Here is a 26054-nt window from a genome sequence, read left to right as displayed (position 1 = left end):
TCCAATATTACTGATATGTCAAATATGTTGATGAAAAAAATTAAATATGAGATTTAGCGATATAGAGGTCAATCTTGATATATGCAGTTTCAGGGGAGCGGTAAAGGTGATGAAAAAACAAACAAACAAATAAGGAATAAAATACTGATCCATGCTACAACATGGATGAACCTCAAAAACATTTTGCTGAGTGAAAGGAACCAAGCACAAAGGCTACAGCCTGCCTGATTCCATTTATGTGAAATAGCAGAGTCGGCAAATCCATAGAGATAGAAAGCAGATGTAGTGGCTGCCAGGGTAGGGGGGAGAAGAGAGAATGGTGAAGTGACTGATGGGTACAAGTGATGAAAATGTCTTGGAATTAGGTAGTTTGATGATTGCACAACATTTCAAATTTGATAAAAGCCACTGACTTGTACACTTTTTTGTTGTAGTTGTTGAAGCAGAGTTTCGCTCTTGTTGCCCAAGGTGGAGTGCAGTGGCACGATCTCAGTTCACTGCAACCCTGCCTCCTGGGTTCAATTGATTCTCCTGTCTCAGCCTCCTGAGTAGCTGGGACTACAGGCATGCAACACCACACCTGGCTAATTTTTGTATTTTTAGTAGAGACGGAGTTTCGCCATGTTGGCCAGGCTGATCTTGAACTCCTGACCTCAGGTGATCCATCTGCCTCAGCCTCCCAAAATGCTGGGATTACAGGCATGAGCCACTGTGCCCGGCTTTTTTTTTTTTTTTTTTTTTTTTTTTTTTTTTTTTTTTGAGTTGGACTCTCACTCTGTTGCCCAGGCTAAAGTGCAGTGGTGCGATCTCGGCTCACTGCAACCTCCGCCTCCTGGGTTCAAGCAATTCTCCTGCCTCAGATTTCCTAGCTGGGATTACACGCGTGTGCCACCATGCCTTGCTAATTTTTGTATTTTTAGTAGAGATGGGGTTTCACCATGTTGGCCAGGCTGGTCTCGAACTCCTGAACTCAAGTGATCCACCTGCCTCGGCCTCCCAAGTGCTGGGATTACAGTTGTGAGCCACTGTGCCCAGCCTACTTGTACACTTTAAAATAGATAAAATGGAAATGGTTAATGATATGTTTTGTGAAGTGTATCTCAATTAAAAAAACTGTTATTGACATAGATTCAAGAGAGAATAGGAGGGGAAAGAACTGGTGTTTGAGTCAGTGTGAGAATAGGCAGAACTTTGAGAAGTTAGTTGGAGAAGGTTGTCGGATCAGGAGAATGTTTTTCTAAGATGGATGAAGTTTTGGCCATTTAGGTCCTGAAGGAAATGATCTTGTAGAGAAAGAGAACACATCGTTGTAAATGAGAGGAGAGGAAATTGGCAGCATGATTCCTTAAATAGCCGAGCAGAGATGAAATTTCTGTCTAAATGGAAGACGTCATCCAGAGAAGGGCATGGAGAGTTGACCCGCTCCTACAAGGGGCAAAGCGTGTGGACAGCTGGCCAGTGAGATTGATGATGCGACTAGTAAAGTTTTCTTCTGATTTCTCTCATTTTCCCAATGAAATGTGAAGCAAGGTGGTGAGCTGAGAATGACAATAGGGAAGGAACAGCTGGAAGTTAAAAGAGGGAATAGAAAGCTTTGAATAGTTGTCTAGGAATGCGGAAAAGGAAAGAATGAGGGTCACCCTGATGCCAATGGAGTGAGTAGTCATGAATACGAAGTCATTTCAGTCTGCATGATTGTGGACAAAGTGAAATCTGCATGATTTCTTCACTCATTCAGCTGCACAGATACAGGCTAGAGTAAGTGAAGGGATTTATTTTCTAGAGTTTTTGCCATGAGAGTATGGAGAAGTATGAGCATGGCCAGGGAGTGATTGCTTGTCTGACATCTCTAATAAAGGAAATGAAGACAAGATAGGTGAGGGAAATAACTGAAAATAATTTAGGATCCTGGGCTTGTAGAAGCTGGCACAGCTGAAATACTGTTAGAGTAGAGATATGAAAAGAAGTGAGCTGGACAGATAGGGATGATGGTTGGTGAGTGGACCACTTGAAATGAAGACAAGGAAACGTTATCATCATTAGTAATGGTAATACTTCTTTTGAAGAGTGGTGGCAAAGGTTGTTTTTCATCGAAGTTCTCCTTCAAAGTCATCAATAAGAAGAGATCAAGAAACTGAGAAGCAAATAAAAGTGAATATTTACATGACAGAATGACAGTGAGCTCAGAGCTAGAATCTTCAGGGGTTGAGGGGCAGGGCATCCTCAGGGCTCACCTACAGTGTTTGTAGGTGATTGTAACAAGCTGGAACAGTGAGGGGTGACATTTGACATGAGAGTCAAAGCTTGGGTATTTAGGAAGGTCAGAGGGAGAATTGTCTGCAAGTGGTATGGGCAGAAAGGACTCCTAGTCTACCTTCAAGTCTTATATTGGGGGGCTTGGGGAAAAGAAAACAAAAACACAGGCACAATTTTTTTTTTTGAGATGGAGTCTTGCTCTGTCACCCAGGGTGGAGTGAAGTGGCGTGACCTTTGCTCACTGCAACCTCCACCTCCTGGGTTCAAGCAATTCTCCTGCCTCAGCCTCCCTAGTAACTGGGATTATGGATGCATGCCACCACGCCCAGATAATTTTTGTATTTTTAATAGAGACGGGGTTTCACCATGTTGGCCAGGCTCATCTTGAACTCCTGACCTCAGGTGATCCACCCTCCTTGGCCTCCCAAAGGCCAGCCCATGCCTGGGATTACAGGTGTGAGCCACCATGGCCGGCCAACAGGCACAATTTGGGAAGGCTCCAGAGAAAGCAGTTCCAGGGAAGATCCACCTTCCACATGTACAACTGTCCTTCAAATAGTAGACTCTGAGTTCCAACATTAGGGCAATTTTTTTACTCCTATGAAGGATTGGCTTTGGGGCTTGCCTGTCATTATGGAGAAATGATTAAAATTCTGAAACATTGGCATAGTTGTTTTGTTTTGTTTTTCTCTGTCTCTATTTGAGTGGTGTGTGTGTGTGTGTGTGTGAGAGAGAGAGAGAGAGAGAGAGAGAGAGAGAGAGAGAGAGATAGGGTTACCTAAAGGGTGATGATACCATAAAGAGAAATTGGTTACAGAGTGCTTTGTAGAATGAATATTAACATTAAAGCAAAATACTTGAGTCTTTCCAGTTGCACCTGCATTTCACTTCTTGCCAATCTTTAAATTTAACAGATGGAATTTTACTGTGTCAAGAAGCATTGAATGCTGAGCGGGAGCTATGTCATCCAGATACAGATCTCTGCAGATTTGATGCTACAGATGAAGAGTTGAGATGTAAGTGTTAAATTGAGATATTCACTTTTCTGGTATATATGCAATATGTGAGACTCAGAGACCACTCACAGGAAAGTGCACACGCCAACCTTTGTTGACATTAATGTCCTAGTTTTAGCTGGAGTGTTATTGGGAGGCTGTGGTGGTTTATACTAAATACATCAATTTAAGGCGATGTCATTTTGTGAAACAAACTGAAGCCATTGTGGAATGATATGCAATGTTTCTTCTATAAAATTTCAGTGTGATTATGAATAGTAAATAATTTAAACTAACTAATCTAATCCCATAAAGTAGGTAAGGTAAAATATAAAGCCATTTTAAAAATTGTTGACTGGGTATGGTGGCTCATGCCTGTAATCCCAGCACTTTGGGAGGCCGGGATGAGAGGATTGCTTGAGGCCAAGAGCTCAAAATTAGCCTGGGCAATATAGCAAGATGTCATCTCTACCAAAAAAAAAAAAAAAAAAAGAATTACCTGAGCATGGTGGCATGCACCTGTGGTCCTAGCTACTTGGGAGGCTGAGGCTGGAAGATTGCTTGAGCCCAGGAGTTTGAGGCTACAGTGGGCTATGATTGCAACACTGCATTTGGCCTGGGTGGCAGAACAAGACCCTGTCTCTTAAAAAAATTAAAACATATTGTGACTGAAGTGGTGACACATACAACAAAAACTAGGAATCTCCTTTTTTATGGCAATGGGTCACATTTGAGAGGATATTGTACATGTGGATCAACTGAGAAATTTTTGCAAAATGGAGTTGCTGGTACACTCTAAGGCTTATTGAATCCCAACTTCCAGATATAAATTAGTGTGTGCTGATGTGTATGTGTGTATATAAGCCTTTTGGTTGATTACAACACATAACTTGGTTAAGCAGCCACTCTAGCAGACTAATAGTCCACCAAGATCTTTTTCTCCCGTTTAGTGTGTCAGGCCTGTGGGTTTGAATTTGACATGTGTGAGTGGACGTCAGAAGCATCTGCTGGCCAAATTTCCTGGATGCGCACAAAAGCAAGAGAGATCCCTGCATTCGAATCCACACCTCAGCAGGATCAAGGAGGTGATGATGAAGGTAGAAAAAAAATAATATCTTTTATGTATTACTTTCAGAATTCTGCTTTATGGTGACTAGTTATAAGACATTACATAGGAGGCCTTGGTGAATATACTGAGTATATTTTATTGAAAATACATTCTGCCATAGGAGCTGAAGGTGAAAATAACAATTATGTTTCCAACAGTGTAAAACAAGAATTATACTAGGTTAACAATATTTTTTAAGTTTTATTATTTCCTTCAGGATTTATTATCGTGTGAACAAAAAGTATTAAAAGGCTTTTTTTTTTTTTTTTTTTTTTTTTTTTTGAGACAGAGTCTCACTCTGTCACCCAGGCTGGAATGCAGTGGTGAGATCTCGGCTCACTGCAACCCCCGCCTCCTGGGTTCAAGTGATTCTCCTGTCTCAGCCTCCCAAGTAGCTGGGACTACAGGCATGTGCTACCATGCCTGGCTAATTTTTGAATTTTTAGTAGAGACAGGAATTCACCATGTTGGCCAGACTGGTATCAAACTCCTGACCTCAAGTGATCCACCCACCTTAGCCTCCTGAAGTGCTGAGATTACAGGTGTGAGCCATCATGCCCAGCCAAGTCAGCCAGCTCTTTCTTTCTCTCTTTCTTTTTCTTTCTTTCTTTCTTTCTTTCTTTCTTTCTTTCTTTCTTTCTTTCTTTCTCTTTCTTTCTTTCTTTCTTTCCTTCCTTCCATCCATGCTTCCTTCCTTCCTTCCTTCCATCCATGCTTCCTTCCTTCCTTCCTTCCATCCATGCTTCCTTCCTTCCTTCTTTCTTTCTTTCTCTCTTTCTTTCAACACTGCTCTGTTGTCAATGTGTTTCTTCCTCTTGCTAACATATTAATTTGTATTTTCTGTTTACTTTTATTCTTTTTGCTTTTTTTTCTTTCTTCCTTTTCTTGGAGGGGTGAGTATTGTTACATTTTTATTTTTATTTTTTTCACTGATCTGGAAGCTTTAATTTGTATATCTTATTGTTATGACTATTCTTAATTTTTAGGGTATATTCTTTATATGAAATTTCTTTAACAAAACCTAAAGTGCTCTAGTATTTCTGCCTTCTTGAACATGAGAAAGACCAAACTATCATTTAATTATTTTTTGGTCCTGAGTTACAGTTGAACATTTTAAAGAGTTTTAAAGTCAATATCTTGTTATGATACTTGTAATTAGTAAGTTTATATAGTTCATTATTTTTCTTACTCACCATTGTTTTTTAGATTTCATGCTTTCCTTCTTGGTTCCCTTATCCCCTTGCAAAGGTTGACTCTTTAATCAATTTTTCTTTTATTTAGAAAAGATCTGTGGTGATGAGCTCCCATAGTACCTGTAAACTTAAAATGTTTTAAAATTGTTCTCACTTCGAAATAATAATTTATCTGGTCATACAATTTTAGAATTTTTTTTTTAATTTCTAAGTACAGGGTGATTTTCCCTCTTTAGCTCCTGATATGTGCTGTAGTGACGGAGAAGTCTGAGTGCATGTAATGGTTTTTAGTTTAATGCAGATTTTAAAAATGTTTCTTTATCTTTGTTATTTGAAAATTTCAGTATGATGAGTGCAGGAATGAGTATATGTTTAATTTTTAATGCTCAGAATGCACATATATCATCACTTGCAGAAATTATGTTATTCTATTCAAGTAATTCTCTCTTACTCCCTCTAATCTTTTCATCTTGAGTTTCTATTAAACACAACTAATTTTCACACTCCATAACCTGACTCCTCCTTTTTATTTTCTATATAATTTACTCTAGTTTGAGTTACATTTCAGGGCTTCTGGTACATGAATTTTCTCTTTGACACTATGGCCAGTCTAGGTTATATTCTGCCTATTGGGCATTTAATTTAAAGTCTTTATTTTTGTTTTAAGTGTATACTTGCTAATATTTTCTTATTTATTTCCTAGTGTATCTTAATATGTTTTTAATAGAATGTATTAGAATTGCATGAAATTTAATTTCTTTTTTGTACAATTTATAAATGTAATTCGTTTTTGCTGTCTTTAGCATTATATTTATATATTTTACTGTGCAGATTATTATTTTTTATTTTTTTATTTTTTGGGGGTAGCAGTAATATTATTATTATGGTTATTTATTTTATTTAAGTTCCAGGCTACGTGTGCAGGATGTGCAGGTTTGTTACATAAGTAAACATGTGCTGTGGTGGTTGGCTGCACCTGTCAACCCATTACCTAGGTATTAAGACCAGCGTGCATTAGCTATTTATCCCAATGATCTCCCTCCCCTCACCCCTCAACAGGCCCCAGTGTGTGTTGTTCCCCTTCCCTGCGTCTGTGTTCAAGTTGTTCAGCTCCCACATATAAGTGAGAACATGTGGTGCTTGGCTTTCTGTTCCAGCATTAGTTTGCTCAGGATAATGGCTTCCAGCCCCATCCATGCTCCTGCAAAGGACATGATCTCATTCCTTTTTATGGATGCATAGTATTCCATGGTGTATATGTACCACATTTCCTTTATCCAGTCTATCATTGATGGGCATTTGGGTTGATTCCATGTCTTTGCTATTGTGAATAGTGTACAGACTATTTTTAAAAAGATTAATAGACTTTACTTTTTAGAATTACTCTTTTCAAACTGCTTTTTGCCTTGCAGGTGCCTTGTAATTTTTTGTTGAAAGTCAGACATGATTTACTGTGCAAAAGACATTAATGTAAATAGTGTAAGCTTTTACATTACGTTTATCCAGTTAAGGATCATATTATGCTTAGTATTTGCTGTAGCTGTAAATATGTGAGGCTAAAATTTGGTCTCATGTTCTTGTTTTTGTCTTTCTTGTTGTATTTGGGTTTCCTTAGAGACTTCTTTTTAAATAAATGTCAGAGACGTGCAGCAGTTTCAGTAGCATGAAGAAGCATTTCAGACTTTATTTTTGAAAATGAAGTTGTAAAATTATAGAAATCTCGTTATAAATCTGTGTTGGCATTGTTATTAAGTTCAAGAACAGCTCCAACTGGTTTTAAATATCAGATGGGGAAAAATTTATATACAATATCTTTATGTAAAACAAAATCCATAGGTGACCTTTAAAAGGACTGTAGATATCTCATACCTCTATGTGGCTTGGTAAGAAAGAAGACATTTTAAGTTGTATTTCCTAAAACTATAAAGGATTTTCTACAAAAAGTAAATCAAAAAGTCATCCAGAGGGGCAAGAATTCTGGGAAGGATGAAGAGAAATTCTTGATTAAAAAAGGATTGAATTGTGATATTTAAAAGAAAATGACAATAATTTGGTGGTATAGCAATTTGTATATGTAGGTTTCTTTTACAGGAATCTTGAATTTTTACAAAAGGGTGTTATCAAATTTTGATTATAGAAATTAGGAGATTTCTCTACATATTGGAAATGATATATAAAAATGAAAACTTGTTATTTGTGGTTGATGTAATCATTTGAAAACACTCTATCCTTTTAAGTAAAATATTTGTGTTTTAAGTCTGGTTTTGAAAGCTTCAGAAATGTGATAGTTTTAGTCAGACAGAAAGAAGCTAATGTTTTCCTAAATTGCTTCTTTTTTCTTTTATCTTTCAGGTTATTATGTATGGGTAGGCGCTAAGCATGCTTTCACTTTTAACCATTTAGACAGCAGGGCTTACCTAAATAGCTCTGTGTGTCATTGCCTGTGCAAGAGCTGTCATCTTCAATTCTATTATGCAATGGAAAGCAGTGTCCTGAGAGTAAGACTGTATAATAATAAGGTAAGAAGAAAGTTGCATTTATTTCAAATTCATTGAATCAATGAAGTTTCTAACTCTTGGCAACTTGTGTTTCGATTTCTCAGTTGCGCATAGGCTTTTATTCTTTAACTTGACTTTATTTGGTGTACTTTTAAAAAGAATGATTAAGAAACTAGCATAGGGGACACTCTCATGTACAAAAGTTAATGTGATAACTTGCCCAATATTATTTCATAAAGTTTTCAAAATTCATGGAAGTATATTAAAGAAACTATAGATCTAATAAAAATGGGATAGCTGAGATTCTGTATTGTGAGCTCTGTATTGAAGCTCTGATGTGATCTGTTTTGGACATTACATCTATATATCATTAGAACTATAAATATAATGGTTAAAACTTACTTGTTTGGGTAGCAGTAGACATAATTTTTAAGACTGGTAATTATTGATTAAATATTGAACAATGGCACACTGGGTAGAGTGAGTCCATTCTTCTTCTCTCTCCTTGTCCAATATGCTCAATGAGTTCTAAAGTGTAAAGCTGGGTGAGTACTCCAATTAGTATAACAGATAAAAACAAACTGACAGCTGATTCCATAGTATAGGAAAACACCCTGCTTTTTCTACTCTTACGCACTCAGCACTCCCAATATCTCACTTCTGACACCAGATGCATGTTTTTTTTTTCCAACACAGCAATTCAGTTCTCTAGTGGACACCAACTGAGTGTCCTTTGATTTGCCTCAATTCTGACACTGCTACGTGAAGATAGTACAGATTCCACAGGTTGAGGTCTCAGGCCCACAAGACTACCCCTACTTCAGATGTCAATCACAAGCTTCCTATTGTGCCTCTTACCTACCAGCTATAAATTGGAGTTCCCATGACCCCCTTCTTAGGTTTGATAATTTGCTAGGATGGCTCACAGAATTCAGGAAAACACTTTACTCATGTTACCCATTTATTATTAAAAATGTAGATGAACAACCATATGGAAGAGATGAATAGGGCAAAGTATGTGGGAAGAGGGGTGGTGCTTGTCTTCCATGCATTCCCGGGTGTGCACCCTCTAGGAACCAAAATGCGTTCAGCAATCTAGAAGCTCTCTGAAACCTGTACTTCAGGAATTTGTATAGAGGATTTGTCACATAGGTATGATCATTTATTAGCTCAATCTCCAGCCCCTCTCTTCTTCCCCAAAGAGGTGGGGCTGAAAGTTCCAAGCTTCTAATCATAGCTTGATCTTTCTGGTGATGAGTCCCATAAGATTCTATTAACATCCCTACTGATTAGGAAATTAACAGGTTTTTGGGAACTATCTGCCAGAAACTGGAGATGAATAAATATATTCATAATAAATAATATATAATGTATAATTATATGTAATATAATATATAACAAATAATATATTTATTATTTTATGTATCCAGATTTATATGATTCACATAATTACATCTATATGTATGTGAGATATCTATAGATATATATCTCTACACATCAATATAGATATAAATATATAGATAGATAAATATGGATGTCATATATATATCACATATCTGTAGATATATGGATGTGATTATATATATATATATATATATCTCCCCACACATCCATATACACACATATAGATATATAAAATAATATACATATGTATATAAATTCTTTTTTAATTGAATGAGATATAATTTTCCTGGCATTCTGGAACTTGTTATGTTTTTGTGTTTTTTGCAATAGTACTTTGTAGTCACTGCCCTGCAATCTATTTAATATATTTCACTCCATTTGGTAAGGTGTGGGGGGAGGAAGAAAAGGGGACAACATCTCCCTATCCTTCCTGCAGCATTACAAACTGTCCATATACGTGGGATCAATTTTACCAAAAAGGAAGAGAGAAAAAATTTAACTGTATCCATGTATGTTCCACCATTCATGCCTCAATATTTCAGTTGCTGTCACCTGTGCTGTTTGAACCAATCCCAGCAAGCCTCCATGCAATCTACAACATTCTATAATTTCCAACTCCTTCTTCAATAAAGGCATAGTAGAGAAATTCTTGAATAATTTCGATGAGTTTAAATTATAGTTAAAATGGTTAAATTATATATGTGGGCCTATGGTAATGCTTTTCAGATGACAGATAATTAATTATTTCATGAAAATTGAATGAATTTTTAGCCTAAATTTAAGTGGAAATTTGTATTATAATATGGTCTAATCCTGAGGATTATTTTAATCTGCTCTGAAAATGAGTGATGTATTTTAAAAGTTTCAATGCATGTAGAATGGAATTGTGTATTTAATTATGAATGTGAGTATGTACTGTGTATGTAATTATGAATGTGTATATGTATTATGTAATTATGAATGTGTGTATTTAGTATGTATGTAATTATGAATGTATATAGATTGGAATTACTGAAAATGAGCCATGCCATTCTTCTGGTGGCTTTAGAACCATACAAGAAAAGAGTGAAAACAAATTGGCTTCAAGTGTTACATCATATAAAAATGACGTTAGATACCACACATCATTAACTCTATTAATCAGTAATACAGTTATCAAGATTCTGTCTCTCATATTATAAGAAAAGAAGTTAATCATAGGGAAATGATCTAGTGTATTAACCAGAACCAAATGAATGTACATCTTAGAGATTGTTGACTGATGTTTGATTTGTTAGTATCCTGTGAGGTGTCCTGTCTTTTCTGACACTATTTGCTATCCTCTATACATATGTTACTCACTGATGCAAAATCTGCATCAAAGTACATTTAAGTCCCAAGACAATGTTTTATCACACACTTAAAATGACTCCAAACAAACCTATCATTTAAAAAAGTAGCTCTTGATGAAAATGATGATTTACATCTTTCCATGAACAGAATGCTGTTGTATGTTGCGAACATCTATTACTCTATAAATGTGAGGAGATAAGCCAAGAAATATCTAGCAAGAATGCTGAAGGTTGTTTTCTTTATTTCCAGAGGACATTAGAACTTGAGAAGTGAAAAACTCAGGTGAAGGCAAGTTGTTAAATAAAGAGTTCACTCTTTAGAATCAGCTCAAGTGTGTAGCAATTCTAGTTTGTACCATCTAACCATTCTTGGGTTAGATCTGCGTCCATGATCTATAAAATAATACTCATAGCAACAGACTACTTTTGTTCTGTGTAGGGTTTCCATGTAATTATTTACCAAGAAATTTACATGTAATTTTTCTTTACAACCAAATTTACTTGTAATTCTTTACCAAATTACATGGTCTTATTCCTAGATGCGATCAAAAGTAGTGAAACTCAACAACATTGACTTTGGTACCCTTGATTTCTTCACTGGAAGAGAAAAGCATAGACTGGCATCTCTAAGAGATAGAGTGTTAATAAATATGTTAAATATTTTTCTTGAAAGGTAAATCGGAATTATTGATCCTGGACCGGCGGAGCAAAGATATATTTTTTAAAAAATTATTTACTGATTTTAAGATAAAAGTAGAACATCACTTGAAAAGCTTTGCTGAGTTGGAGATTTCTTTTTTACATTAACACCTGTGAAAAGTAACTAGAAAGTGGAAGAGTAAGAACAGAAATAACATGAAACCTGATTTCACTAAGAATAAATTCTTTTTACAAAACATTGCTAGTGCCATCAGACTGGAAAATGTATAGAAAAATATAGATCTCATTCACTGTGTACTATGAACTTGGCTTATGGAAAACTATTTAAGTTTGGAAAGAACACTGCTCACTTTTCAAAAATGTAAGTGCACCCATCTTCAGGCGGAGCAGAGGGGAATCAATTAGTCACTGTGAAAAAAGAGCACAATAGCTCTAAATTATTTTCATAAAATGAAAACGGGGGAAGGTGGTGAATGCAATTTGCCAAGAGGTGTCACTAAAAGCATCTGTGTAGGGTGTAAGTGTTTTGATGCTAAATAACTGAAGTTGTGTAAGAAATAAGCAGAAGAAAAATTAGTTGCTTGTCTCAACTTTTTATAACTCCAGTTCATCCTGATCCGCCATGAAAGCTATCAGCCGAAAATATGTCCACGCCATGTGCTTCATTGTCTTGTGGAAATCTTCACAGTTGATATGAATAAGTAATGAAGCAAATTGTAATGGATTTAGACTATCTTCTGAAATATTTAGGTCTTGGAAATTTGGAGTAGGCCTCTGAGGGTGCAGGACTAAGTTGAAAGTAGATTCATTTTTAGAAAATCTTGGGCATGCATAAAATATGTGAGGCTGAGTGAGGACACAAATATTGATATCACTTATCATTTGGATTAAAACAAGATGTTGCCTTTCAGGGCCGTTTTCTATCTCATGCTAGAAAGTGGGACAGAGCCAGGCTCAGAGCTCAAACTGAGACATAATTATGTCAATCTTCACATTTTTACCATATTGTTACCTAAAAATTCATGCATTCTATATGTAAACATTATGAACAATTTGGTCTATTTTTGGGAAGAAATGTGAATTTGAATGTCTAATAAAATGTAAATAAAAATAAGATTTCAGAGCATAAAAGCATCAACATAAATCATAACGACCAATGCCATACATGCCGTAGACAAAATTTTGAGTACCTTATAGACTTTTTTATTTTATTTAGTTTTTTTGAGACGGATTCATGCTCTGTCGCCCAGGCTGGAATGTAGTGGTGGCATCTTGGCTCACTGCAACCTGCGCCTCCCAGGTTCAAGTTATTCTCCTGCCTCAGCCTCCTGAGTAGCTGGGATTACAGGCACCCACCACCACGCCTGGCTAATTTTTGTATTTTTAGTAGAGATGGAGTTTCACCATAGACTTTTATTGAGCTTCTTACATTCAATACATGTTTTGAATGCAGTAAAGGCTTGTTACTACACTCATAGCATGTAGTAACAATTTTACATAGATTTTGCAATCTGAAAAATGATCATTGTACAGGTACATAACATAGATTTCCTAAAAGATGTAAATAGGCCTTTGATAGAATGACCAAATTAAGAATATAATTTTCAGAATGTAACTGTATTGTTTGGAACTTGGACCAAATGTTTCCACAGGAAAAAATATTTAGTATAAATTGAAATTGTGCAGAAAATGCATCTGACAACATTTTTAACCTTTATATTGTTTGCCTGTAATCTTTTTCTTTTCTAGTATCATGGCAATATTACAAAATGTAATAATGTTATTGAGATCAACATTTAAATTGCTGATCTTATTAACTGTTATTTAGAATTTTATTTTTGAAATGCAGTACTGTTTTTTTAAAAGATTTCATCCAAATTTTTGTTCCATCCTAATACTGTTTATCTACAAAAAGCAGCTTTACTACATAAACATGCTTCATTTTCTTGTTTTTTAATGATATTCAGCTTTTTCAATTTGACTACCAAGACTTCAGATTTCCTAGTACCTTATATCATACAGGTAAGGTAATACCTACTACAATGTAATTAAAAGAGCATGTATGTAAATGTGAAGATTAGAATATAGGTAATGAGTGATGTCTTTCTCTTCAAATCAAAGGAAGAAGAAATATTTTGGACATACAACATATCAACTCACAGCCAATGGGTGAAAGCAGATGTGTTAATACCAGAAGATCTGAAGACACTTAAGGTATGAAAGAAAAAAAAAGTATTTTTTTTTATCATGGTTTAAGTTTTAGCTTTGCAGCAATAAATTGATCATGCACTGCTAAAGTTAAATTAGCATTTAAGTTAGGGATGCGTGCTTGTATATTTGGGGAGAGTGATTGCTTACTTTTTAAATTGTACCTTTTCCTTCTGAGACCAAATTTCCCATGGCGGGGGAAATAGAGTGTATCCACTCTTGTTCACAGCTTCCTCATTCTCCACAGCCTTCCTTTCTTGCTCCCCAGCACCATGCTTTGCCCCAGGGAAACAAATTGCATTATGAAGTAGGTAAATAGTAAACTGGTATTGAAACTTCGTAGAGTATAGGCAAATGTTTTGAATGCAATAATTCATACCTTTATAACACATGGAAAGCTCTATGTACACCAAGAAACATATGAAACATACATAGGCTAAATAGGAATGCTGTCTCTTAAAAAATTAAATTGATATTTTGTGTTGTATTAGGTTGGTGCAAATGTAATTGCAGCTTTTGCCATTGTGGCTTTTGCCATTGCTTTTAATGGCCAAAACCTCAATTATTTTTGCACCAACATGATATACGGAATGTGTAAGTTTATTTATGCTGGAGTGTGAGTATAAAATGATGATACTGATTATATGTGTGGGTTATGAAGCCAATTTCATTTCTTTATAGTGATATTCCATTTATACATCCTATCACAGCCTATTGAGTTAACATTTTGACACTATTTAATTTTCATAGGCTGATATCTGTTTTTATAACTTCTCAGGTACTAAACAAGTTTCTTTTTTTATAAACTGAAGATTAAATTTTGTTTTAACTCAAAGATGAAACAAAGTAAAATGTAAAGAAAATGAATTTGAGAGTTATTCCAGGTTCTCAAGTGGATATGTAATGTAATTAGCTGTTCAATAATTATAGGCCTTTGAGATCTAAGTTTAAAACCATCAATTTTTGAACCTCAAATTGATATCATTTCTGCATTTCTGATCTCTTGCTGCTATGAAAATATACAGCTATACATTAATAATTTTTACATGTATGATATTCATTATGGGAAAAGTATGTAGCAGCATACAAAGTTTTCTTATTGTTGGATATGATTTAAATTTAATATTATTTTCTAAACCAAATTATTAGACATATTTGCAAACTGAAAATCTGGCCTTAAGTAATTATTAATGAACAAACCAATATATATCCCTCGTATTTTGTTTGTTTGAAATGGACTCTTGCTCTGTCACCCAGGCTGGAGTGCAGTGATGGGATTTTGTCTCACTGCAGCTTCCACCTCCTAGTCTCAAGCAATTCTCTTGCGTTAGCCTCCCAAGCAGCTGGGACTACAGGCATGTGCCACCATGCCCAGCTAATTTTTTGTATTTTTAGTAGAGATGGGTTTTATCATATTGGCCAGGCTGGTCTCGAATTCCTGACCTCAAGTGATCCACCTCCTTGGCCTCACAAAGTGCTGGGATTACAGGTGTGAGTCACTGCACCTGACCTATCCCTCGTGTTTTGAAAAGAAAATCTATTCAGAAACTTTAAGCTGGATGAAACTGAAGGAAGTCAATTTTAATTCTTAGTATCTGGCTGGAATTTTAACCACATTTAGTGCTGTTTAATAGAACTTTCTGCCTAATGGAAATGCTTTATATCTGATGTCCAGTATGGTAGCCACTCATCACATGAGGCTATTGAACAATTGAAATTTGGCTACCATGACTGAGGGAACTAAATTTTATTTTATTTTCATTAATTTGAATTGAAATAGTCCTCTGTAGCTCATGGCTAATGTTCTGGACAGCAAATAATTACTTATCTGTGATACAGTCAGCTATTTATACTTCTGCACTTTTGGTGTTAAGTAATAATTGCTCTTGGTAGAAACTCAGGGAATGCTAATACTTTGACATTATCTTACACTTGACCAGCAATGTGTGGTTGTTTCATTTGCTAATATTGCTTATCTCCAGAAAAGCTAGCAATTCAATTGGTGACAACAAAATTTATTTACTTTAATTGACACTTCTTTTCTCATTAAAGAAATTACTCTTTTATGTAAGTTGAATAGAGTTTTATGTTTATTCCCTTACATTTTTTATTCCTATATTGTGTCTGTTTCCGTTTGCCTGATATTTTTCTTCATGTATTCAAATACTAATTTCACTAGTTAAAAAATAAGTCAGATGCAGTTACAGCTCTTGTTCTATAAGTAATGACAATACTTCTTATTTTCCTTGAAAATGAAAGAAAGAGAGCTGTAAAGATGATGACCAAGTAACAAGTTTGCAGTCAGGGACATTTTTGATAGTTAAGTGGGATGCTTGTGTTTTGCCTGATCCTGGGAGGTTTCTCTGAGCCTTTAGTGGAGCAAATGTTTCCATCAGTTTTTTTTTTTTTAATACTTTAAGTTTTAGGGCACATGTGCACAACGTGCAGGTTTGTTACATCAGTCGTATGAGCATGGGTTGAGCTTATCAAACAGGAACTTTGTTATATATTGCCTTGGTTGCTTTAAACACTTTTTCTCAATAACTACTTTGTCTTTATCAATCTTCTTTAGTTTTTTGTCTTATTAAGGAGATTGCAAACTCATAAATTAATCTTTTTCTTCCTAAAGATTACTTTTGAAGGGACTCTTTAGAGCCAGAGAAGTTTTATTGCCCTTGATCACCTCTGGGTCTATGTCTGTGGACAGACCCAATCCAGAAAGCTTTGCTCTGCAGACGAATTCCCTTGCACTAGTGGCCAGTGCATCGCCAAAGAATCTGTCTGTGACTCTCGGCAGGACTGCTCCGATGAGAGTGATGAAGACCCAGCAACTTGCTGTAAGTGAGTGAATGGCTTACTAGTTTACATGCTCTAATTCAAGACTGTTAGTTGGATTTAAAACAGTCTTTGTTTCTATCAAGGCAAAGGTAAGTCATATGTATGAAATGTGATAAATATGAATTATCGCTCTGAAACTATTAGTACTATGCCTTCAGGGATCTCTATTTTAAGTTAATGTTTTGGTGCTTGTTGCAAAGTCTGCAACATCTCTCAATTTATTCTACAAATGAATAGTTGTGATTATTGTTGGCTGGGTGTGCGAATGTGTGTGCTTTGATTAAATAGAAGATGGGTGGTAGAAGGAAATTTTTGTACCTTTGCCTTGGAGGCATATAGTATGGGTTGCTAACTTTTATTGTGTATGCTTTTTTCCTCTCTAGTCAATCATCTTGGAAGCTGTAGCTGGGAGGGATGAGTAGGAGGAGGGTGGCCCTTCCTCCAGGGCAGCTACCATGATTGTAGAAATCACTTCAGCCATCATGGCTGCCCTAGAGGAAGGGCCGCTCTCCTCTTACTTGCCTAGAAAACACTTCAACCAACCGGGTGCAATGGCTCACACCTGTAATCGCAGCACTCTGGGAGGCCGAGGCAGGCAGATCACGAGGTCAGGAGTTCAAGACCAGCCTGGCCAACATAGTGAAACCCCCGTCTCTACTAAAAATACAAAAAATTAGCCAGGCGTGGTGGTGGGCACCTGTAATCACAGCTACTTGGGAGGCTGAGGTAGGAGAACTGCCTGAACATGGGAGGTGGAGGTTGCCGTGAGCTGAGATCACGCCATTGCACTCCAGCCCAGGCGACAGTGTGAGACTCCGTCTGAAAAAAAAAAAAAAGAAAAAGAAATCACTTCAGCCATGACTGGCGTTTGGGAGGGCCAAAGTGCCCCAACACCTGTCTTTCAGGCCTTTTCTGAAGAGTCTTTGATAGAAGTGATGACAAGAGATCCCATTGCTATTCAAGCATAGTCATAGTTCATCAAAAATATAATTTAATTTACAACCCACAGGATGATTCTCATATGAGGTAACTTAGCAACTGAGATCCCTGTGTCTCTTTAGAAAACATGAATTCCAAGGATATGAATCCAATTTCTGTATCACAAACAGGTGGTTTTTAAAAGATATTAAAAATTTGACGTTTATTTTACTGCAGTGTCTTATTTTAGTGAGATGTTTTGTTGAGCAGAGGTGAAAATATTGTAATAACATAAATGCCACCTTTTAAGAGAAAAGCTCTGTATAATTGGTTTCTCTTGGGAAGCTTGGATTTTATTAAGAGCAATGCGGAGGGACACAGGAGAGAGGAGATGAGAAAGTAAGGCTAAAATCCCCTTCTGCCATGTTCATCAACAGCAATCCAGTTAATACTTCAGACTCCTAGCTTTAAACCAAGTAATCGGCTAACCAGTGTGAGCTCAACGGAGCTTTTGGGCTGCTCTCTTCTTTTGTTCAAAACAAGCGATGTAAGAGCAATTTATTTACTCCAATGTATGTGAAATTTCTTTCTATGTTTTATTTAAATTTTTTACAGACAATTTGCTTCATTTCTGTTGGGGAAATATTTCTTTCTAACAGTTTCTATAATTCTTAATGTCAATAACTGAAGGAAAATATATTTCCTTTCTTTCCACGTATATAATTTTTTTTTTTTTTGAGACAGAGTCTTGCTCTGTCACCCAGGCTGGAGTGCAATGGCATGATCTCGGCTCACTACAACCTCCACTTCCCGGGTTCAAGTGATTCTCCTGTCTCGGCCTCCAGAGTAGCTGGGATTACAAGCATGTGCCACCACACCCAGATAATTTTTGTATTTTTAGTAGTGACAGGTTTCATCATGTTGGCCAGGCTGGTCTTGAACTCCTGATCTCAGGTGATCCACCGGCCTCAGCCTCCCAAAGTGCTGGGATTACAGGCATGAGCCACTGCACCTGGGCACTTGTATATTTGGAAGCTTAGCTTTTTCCCCTCCATTATTTTCCCCGTAGTAAATCATACTTTATGTTCACCTTTAAAAAATTGTTTAGCATTTGATTTTCGACATATTTTCTCATTTATTGAAGTTTCATTGATTATGTATATGACATTTTTCCAGTTCAGTAGCTCTTGATGCCATATTCTGCTATTTTCTTTGGGTGAATGCAGGAATGGGTAATTGTGTTTCTCAACAAAAACAGTGTTACTTATTAGTCTTTTAAGTTTTTAAATAGTGTAACCTCATTTGTCCAAAGAAAACCTGTCATGTTTGCATGATTGAGATTGACTTGATATAGGGAATATGTCATAAAAATATAGCCATATTGCATACAGTATATATGTGTATTCATGTATCTCGATACCAAAATGAGTGTTTCATGTAAATATATATACAATTATTTATGCTGTGAAATTATATAGATTTGGATTATTAGAATTGATATAAATTTACACTATTTGCTGCACTAAAGTATTTAATATATTTTGGCATATAGACACGTGCATATGTATATTCTTACAAAATAAAAGAGGCTTTCCTTTGAAATTTAAAACCATATTGAAACATTTTACACATACGAAAACATTTGTGTTTTACAAATTTGAATTTGTAATATCAAGTTTTTTTCATAAACGATTCTTCCATGTTCATGAAGCACAAGAAAAATATCTTTATATATATTTTTTTATTGCACTTTAGAATGAATCTCTAGGAGGGTATAGCTTGTGCAGGCAGTTTGAATAGCACCAGGAATACTTACCAAATTCTGGAGAATGAGTAAATATGAACTCGTGAGGATTGTCAGTTGGTATTCCACAGCCAGTGTGCTTTTCCCCAAAGGCAGACTCACTCAGGTCTTCTCTCATTATCAAGTTGCTCTTACTTTTAGGTATTATTTTAATATATGGCATAACATAGCCTCCAGACCGGTGGCTTTTCAAAATCAGTTAATGAAAATGGCCTGTGGGTTTTGCTGCAACAGCAGACTCCATGGACCAGAGCATCAGCATTACCTGGGAACTTAGTGGAAATGCAGAACCTCAGGCCCTGGCCCAGCCTTACGGAACCAAAAGCTACATGGAACAAGGTCCCAGGTGATTTGTCTGCATATGAAACTTTGAGAACCACTGTACCAAAGAGGCTTCAGGAAGGAAGACAGCTAGGGGAAGAAACAGATGGCATCTAAAAAAACTGATTAAAACTAAAGGCAAACAAGTCAGAGTTCTCTCAGGGTAGAAGCAAAAACTCTCTTTACTTTGCTAGTCCTTAAGAGCATCAATATTAATAAAATATTTATAATGTGTATTTGTAATGTATATTAACACAATATTTATAATATAATCCTGTTAGAATCTAATATATTCTCATTAAATGAAATATTCCCCATTCATTTCCCATACATAGCTTTCTTTCTTATTTCACAGAGAGCTGATTAACTTCTGGAGGATTCATAAAATATTTTACTTTTCATGATCCAGAATTTTTCCCAGCTGCACAATGAAATTCTTTCTTGTCTGCTCATATGCTGTAGTGGTTAAATATGCAAGAGAAAGCTTTGTCATGATCTTAAAATATTACTTTAACTGATGAACTCTGAGTAAAATTTCTCTAAAACCAAACAATAGATTTTTGATGTTTATTAACATAATCCTGTATTAAATGAGGGCAGTTAAGATTAAAATATATCTGCACCCTCATGTTCATTGCAGCATTATTCAAAATATCCAGCCAAAACAACTGAAGTCTCTGAGAATGGATCAAACAAGTGGGGTGTGTGTGTGTGTGTGTATGTGTGTGTGTGTGTGTGTGTATAAAATGTATATGTGTTCACAATGAAATATTATTCAGCAATAATGAAGAAAAAACTTGCTATTTGTGACAATGATGAGCCTGGAGGGGATTATGCAAAATGAAATAACCCAGACAGAGAAAGACAAATACAGCACGATCTCACTTATACATGGAACCTAAAAAAGTTGAATTTGTAGAAACAGAGAGTAGAATGGCAGTTGTCCAGCGCTGAGGCCTGGCCGAAATGGGGAGGTGTTGGTCAAAAGATACAAATTTTCACTTACAAGATAAATAAGTTCTGGGAGTCTAGTGTACAGCCTGGTGACTATAGTTAATAACACAGTATTGTATACTTGAAATTTGCTGAGAGTAGATCTGAAATGTTCTGATCACTCACACAAAAGGTAACTATATGATGAAATGATGCTAATTAGCTTTACTGTGGTAATCCTTTCTCTATGTATATGTATATCAAAACATTACATTGCGTACCTTAGTTACAATTTTGTTTGTCACTTATACATCAATAAAGCTTAAAAAATTAATACATATATATGCAATATGTTTTAAAAATCTCTATCAAAATAATTAAAATACAACATGCCAAACATGTCCAAAGATACACATTGGATCCCTGAACAGTTTATACATGAAATAGATCTAATTTTCAGACACACGCTACAACATGGATGAACCTTGAAATAAGCCAGAGACAAAAGGACACGTATTGTTTGGTCCCAGTTATATGAAGTACCTAAAGTAGGCAAACTCATAGAGACAGATAGTAAAATGGTGGTTGCCAGGGTTTGAGGGGAGGGGATATGGAAAGTATTGCTTAATGGGGGTGGAGATTCAGTTTGGGAATGAAAAAGTTCTGGAGATGGATGGTGGTAATGGTTGTACAACAATGGGAATGTACCTAATACCATAGAAGCTTACATTAAAAATTGTTAAAATGTTACATTTATGTCATGTATATTTTACCACAATAAAATACACATTTGTATTTATATATAAAATTTCAATAACTCATATAGGAAAAAATATATATATATAGAATCTACTTCACTGTGTTCCAAAAAAGTTGGCATGATAGATATATCTTCAAATCAAAATAGTTCAGGAAATTCCATGAAAAAGGGGTTTTTTTAATTATAGGACTTTAAAAACAATTTTAAATGCTAATATGAATTGTGTACCTTCACAGGGGACATTGGTATAATAGTCAAATGAAAGAAATTTAAACCAAGGATCTTGTATGATGCATTAATTTTTACTGTGATATTGTCTCCAGATGTCTTTCATGTAAAAAAAAAAGTTGGGCCGGGTGCGGTGGCTCACGCCTGTAATCCCAGCATTTTGGGAGGCTGAGGCAGGTGGATCACGAGGTCAGGAGATCGAGACCATCCTTGCTAACACAGTGAAACCCCATCTCTACTAAAAATATAAAAAATTAGCCGGGCGTTGTGGTGGGCGCCTGTAGTCCCAGCTACTCGGGAGGCTGAGGCAGGAGAATGGCGTGAACCCGGGAGGTGGAGCTTGCAGTGAGCCAAGATTGCACCACTGCACTCCAGCCTGGGCCTCAGAGCGAGACTCTGCCTTAAAAAAAAAAAAAAAAAAAAAAAAAAAAAAGACAAAAGATAACACCAGCTCAGTTCCGAATATCTAATTTACCTGCAATTCCAAAATGGCTAGGTATTTTTTTTTTTTGAGAAAGTGTTAGGATAGAATAATAAAATGCATACTGAGATGCTGACCTCAAGTTATTTGTGTGTCCAGAATTAATTTAAACTTCCCCTTTCCCAGTGGATTTTTTTCATTTAAACTACCATCTCAGCAGGTTTATACTGGGCAAGCAAATTAGTTACTCCCTGAAAAACTTTGGAGTTCCACCTTGTATCATTAAATAAAATGGAGATGGCCAACCAGAATGAAATGTACCAGACTTACAGATGGAAGCATGTGGAAGGGTCATGCCTCACACAGCACCTGAGATATTGTGTGTGACTAGATAAAGGAAAGCTATTCCGATCACTAGAGAATATTCACTGCCAAGCAGAATAATTTTGCAGGCCTCCTAAGATGATTAGCTAGCGTAGAGCAGTGTTTGCCTGCATGCTCTTCATTTCTCCTCACCTGTTTTCTCTTCTACGTGTAACAGCAAAGCATCTCGCCTGTGACTTTGAGTCCGGTTTCTGCGGTTGGGAGCCATTTCTCACAGAAGATTCACACTGGAAGCTGATGAAAGGATTGAATAATGGAGAGCACCACTTTCCTGCAGCTGATCACACAGCAAACATAAATCATGGTAGGACATTTTCCTCTTTAAAAAAAATAGTTTTCTTTCTTGCATGTTGTGGAATGATGATACTGTGTATTTTCATTTCTATTCTGTAGACTGTATACATGGAACTCTGGTTTGTCTTGCTTTAAAACCTCCTGACCAAGTTAATAATTGGCGGGTAATTGAGTTCCCTGAAAGGAGCATTGTTTTAATCACCAACACGTTTGTTGTTGCAATTTTTATAAGTTGGGTTAAAGGCATAAAGAGGTGGAAAAGTTTTCTGATCATTTTCTCAAGTTGCCCAGAATCAAGTACAGTAGGCTTGCCTTCTTTTTAGAGCAATCCAATTTTTTCAAAACAGGAAGAAAAATAGTCTAATCTTGTTTCTGGGAACTGAGAACAGAGATTTAGCACTATCTGTGAAATAAATTTACAAATACTTGAATGCAATTTAATCAGTCTTCGGGCTTCTTTATAATAAACAGTCTTATTCTTCCACATATATATTTTTAACCATCATTCCAGTGTTTACATATCATCTTAAAATAGAGGAACCATAACTACCTGTGGTATTCCAATAAGTGTCTGTGAAACTCCAATAAAACAGAAAGGGTTTGTTCTCTTTTCTCTTTTGTTTTGTTCACATTTATCATCGGATGTCATTCCCCATATACGTTAGCATCGTGTTAACTTTACTTTTTAAATGTATATGTTTTAAGTAAAGAGTGTCTCGCCATGTTGCCCAGGTTGATCTCAAACTCCTGGCCTCAAGCAATCCTCTCACCTCAGCCTCCCAAAAGTGCTGGGATTACAAGAGGGAGCCACCACACCTGGCAAACCTTACAATAGCACAACTGTACTTGTACTATAGATCATCTTTCAACCTTATTGAACATTATCCTATTTGTTTCTTCTTTCAGACTTCCAAAGAATTATACCAAAAATAAGTATTGATCATATTTTTAATTACAGCCATTGGAAATTGGGGTTGGTGGTAGTGGGTGAGGGTGCTAGGGGATGGGGTGGGAAAATTCAACCATCCATCTGTTGGCTACAGCCATAAACCTAGTTAATTGTTTAACAGTGTGGTAAGTTCTTAATTTTTGCTTTTGTGCCATGACTCATTTCTTTAACATTTTGTAGAAGACAAAGTTAAGTTTAAAGTTTAAAATAGAAAGGGGACTATAAATCATTGGAACTATGTATTAACAACACATTTTCTCTAAACTCATATAATATTTTACTTCTTTTTCTCTGTTCAAGCCAATTATTAAATACACAGCATAGACGATACCTGGATGCACAAAGATGGATGCCACGATCCCTGCCTTTGAGGTGGTCTCAGTCTGGTAGCTTAAGTAGATAAGCAAGGAATTGCAATCGGTTATGAAGGATGCTTTAAGAGGGATGGAAGGTGATTCAGATGGATTCGAGATGCCTTGTTGAAGGAGATGACTCCTGAACTGAGCACTGAAGGGAAATGAAAAGTAGTCAGGAAGCCAGAAGTAAGGAATTACTGAGAGAAGACGGAACCAAAGAGAGGTGGGAGGGATCATGTCCTAATTGGAGGGAAGAATCCCCAAAGAGGGCAGAAAGATGGGAGTAGTTAGGGATGAAAGACGTGTGTGATTGGACAGGGAGAAGAGAATTGATGAAACAGGAGAGGAAGGAAGGGGACTCTAGAGAGTGCTGAGGAATTGGAAATGTGTCTGCAGGATGATGGTGACCCAGGTAGTCATGTTAAAGCATGTGACCGATCAAATTTGCTCTAAAGGGCTGTTCTGTCTGAGACGAGGAGAATGGAGAGGGTGAAAGGCTGGAGTCAAAAAAACATGGATGTGCTGAAGAAATATCAGTGAGAGATGATGAAGTCCTAAGCCAAGGCAGTGATTCTCAAAGGGAAGCTGTGCGGGCAGTGTGTCATGGTGGTCTGATGTGAGCATACCATAACCAGTTAGGGAAGAGCACGGGCTGCCCAGGGTTCCGACACGATGTTGACACTGCACCCATGTCTAAATATTAGGGTGCTTCAGTTTTATTAGATAGAAAATAGAGAAAAGAAAAGTAGCTTCCCTGTGGAGTTGTCATGAGGATTAAATGAAATAACACCTGCGAAGGTTTTTCCATGTAGTAAGAACTCCATAAACATTAATAGATATTTGTTGTCCATTCTAATAAGAAGACTAGGAAAAACACCAGATAAGACAATTAGAAAATATGTTTGTAAATCACCTTTAGTCTTTTGCCATCTTATAATTACTACATAACTATGATTTGCATTAAAAAGATTCTAATAGAGCCCCTGTGTTAGATGTTGAAAGACCCATTCTTTTCCGGTGAGTTGAAGAATAGTGAAAGATAACAATATGACTGATAAAACTAGGGGCAGCTGGTCTCACCCAGAGTGTGAGGGACAAAAACGCAGTCTTTCTCATTTTAGAAAGGGCCAATAAAAAATATATATATATATATATATATATATATATATATATATCTGGATCACGGAGTCAACATCTCTTTACCCATGATTGCCATGATCAAACCTTAAAGAGAATCAGTAGTGGTTTTAAATTGCAAGTGTGGAGGAGAATTTAAAAAAAATGAAAAAGGACCGGGAAGGGAAAGGAAAGTGAAATGGAAATTTCTGGTAGAGTCAGAGGCAGCCTAATAGTTCCGATATCTAAGAAAGTGGAGTTCTAGTTCATTTTGTTCTTACAGCCTTAAACATATAGATTGCAGCTTTTAAATCTGTCTATCTGTCTATCTATCTATCTATCTATCTATCTATCTATCTATCTATCTATCTATCATCTATCTATCTATCTAACTAGCTGAGACAGAGTCTCACTTAGTTGCTCAGGCTGGAGTGCAGTGGTGTGATCCATGCTCACTGCAAACTCCACCTCCCAGGTTCAAGCAATTCTCCTGCCTTTTCCTCCCAAGTAGCTGGGACTACAGGTGCACACCACCACACCCAGCTGGTTTTTTGTTTTTGTATTTTTAGTAGAGCCAGAGGTTTCACCGTGTTCACCAGGCTGGATATGTTGATATTATGTAGTTTTTGTGTGTATGTGTGTAATTAAGCCTCGAATTTCCTTCCTGCCTTTTTTGCTTCGTTTCTACCTTCCTATTCCTACTCTGTTAAATTTCCATTGAAATAGGCAACTCATGTTAATTATGTTCCACTTTTATCTATGTTCATATAGTCACACACAGATATATATATATAGTAGATACATACATATTCAAAATTATATGTGTTTCTGTGATTGTTTTTTAAGAAATATATTATCTTGTAACTATTGTCCCTATCTTCTTACTAAAGATAGCTTATGGCAGTTGCCCCAAGTCATCAAATACTATCTATTTTTTTTTCATTTTTTATGATAAAGTATTGGTTAAATGTAAAATTCAACCATTTTAGTGTACAGTTCACTGAGTTCTGACATACATACACAATTGTGTAACCATCACAAAAATGAAGATATAAAACAATACTATTCCTGCCCAACAC

The 26054-nt window shown here is 36.2% G+C and overlaps 1 protein-coding gene across 1 annotated transcript in view; it reads left to right on the top strand.

Moving 5' to 3' along the window:
• Nucleotides 1-1988: 1988 nt before the first annotated feature.
• LOC129136826 (MAM and LDL-receptor class A domain-containing protein 1-like) overlaps nucleotides 1989-26054 on the top strand; it is a 48109-nt gene continuing 24043 nt past the window's right edge. The window contains exons 1-9 of the mRNA XM_063792172.1: nucleotides 1989-1995; nucleotides 3171-3272; nucleotides 4202-4348; nucleotides 7905-8071; nucleotides 11325-11458; nucleotides 13413-13467; nucleotides 13567-13659; nucleotides 16307-16490; nucleotides 22418-22564. Of these exons, the coding sequence (XP_063648242.1) occupies nucleotides 1989-1995; nucleotides 3171-3272; nucleotides 4202-4348; nucleotides 7905-8071; nucleotides 11325-11458; nucleotides 13413-13467; nucleotides 13567-13659; nucleotides 16307-16490; nucleotides 22418-22564 (1036 nt within the window). The remainder of the gene's footprint in view (nucleotides 1996-3170; nucleotides 3273-4201; nucleotides 4349-7904; nucleotides 8072-11324; nucleotides 11459-13412; nucleotides 13468-13566; nucleotides 13660-16306; nucleotides 16491-22417; nucleotides 22565-26054) is intronic.

The sequence above is a fragment of the Pan troglodytes genome, chromosome 14 (assembly GCF_028858775.2).
Source record: "Pan troglodytes isolate AG18354 chromosome 14, NHGRI_mPanTro3-v2.0_pri, whole genome shotgun sequence".
Taxonomy (NCBI): Eukaryota; Metazoa; Chordata; class Mammalia; order Primates; family Hominidae; genus Pan; species Pan troglodytes.
Note: the sequence above shows the minus strand (reverse complement) of the source record. Positions and strands in the feature narration are given on the sequence as shown.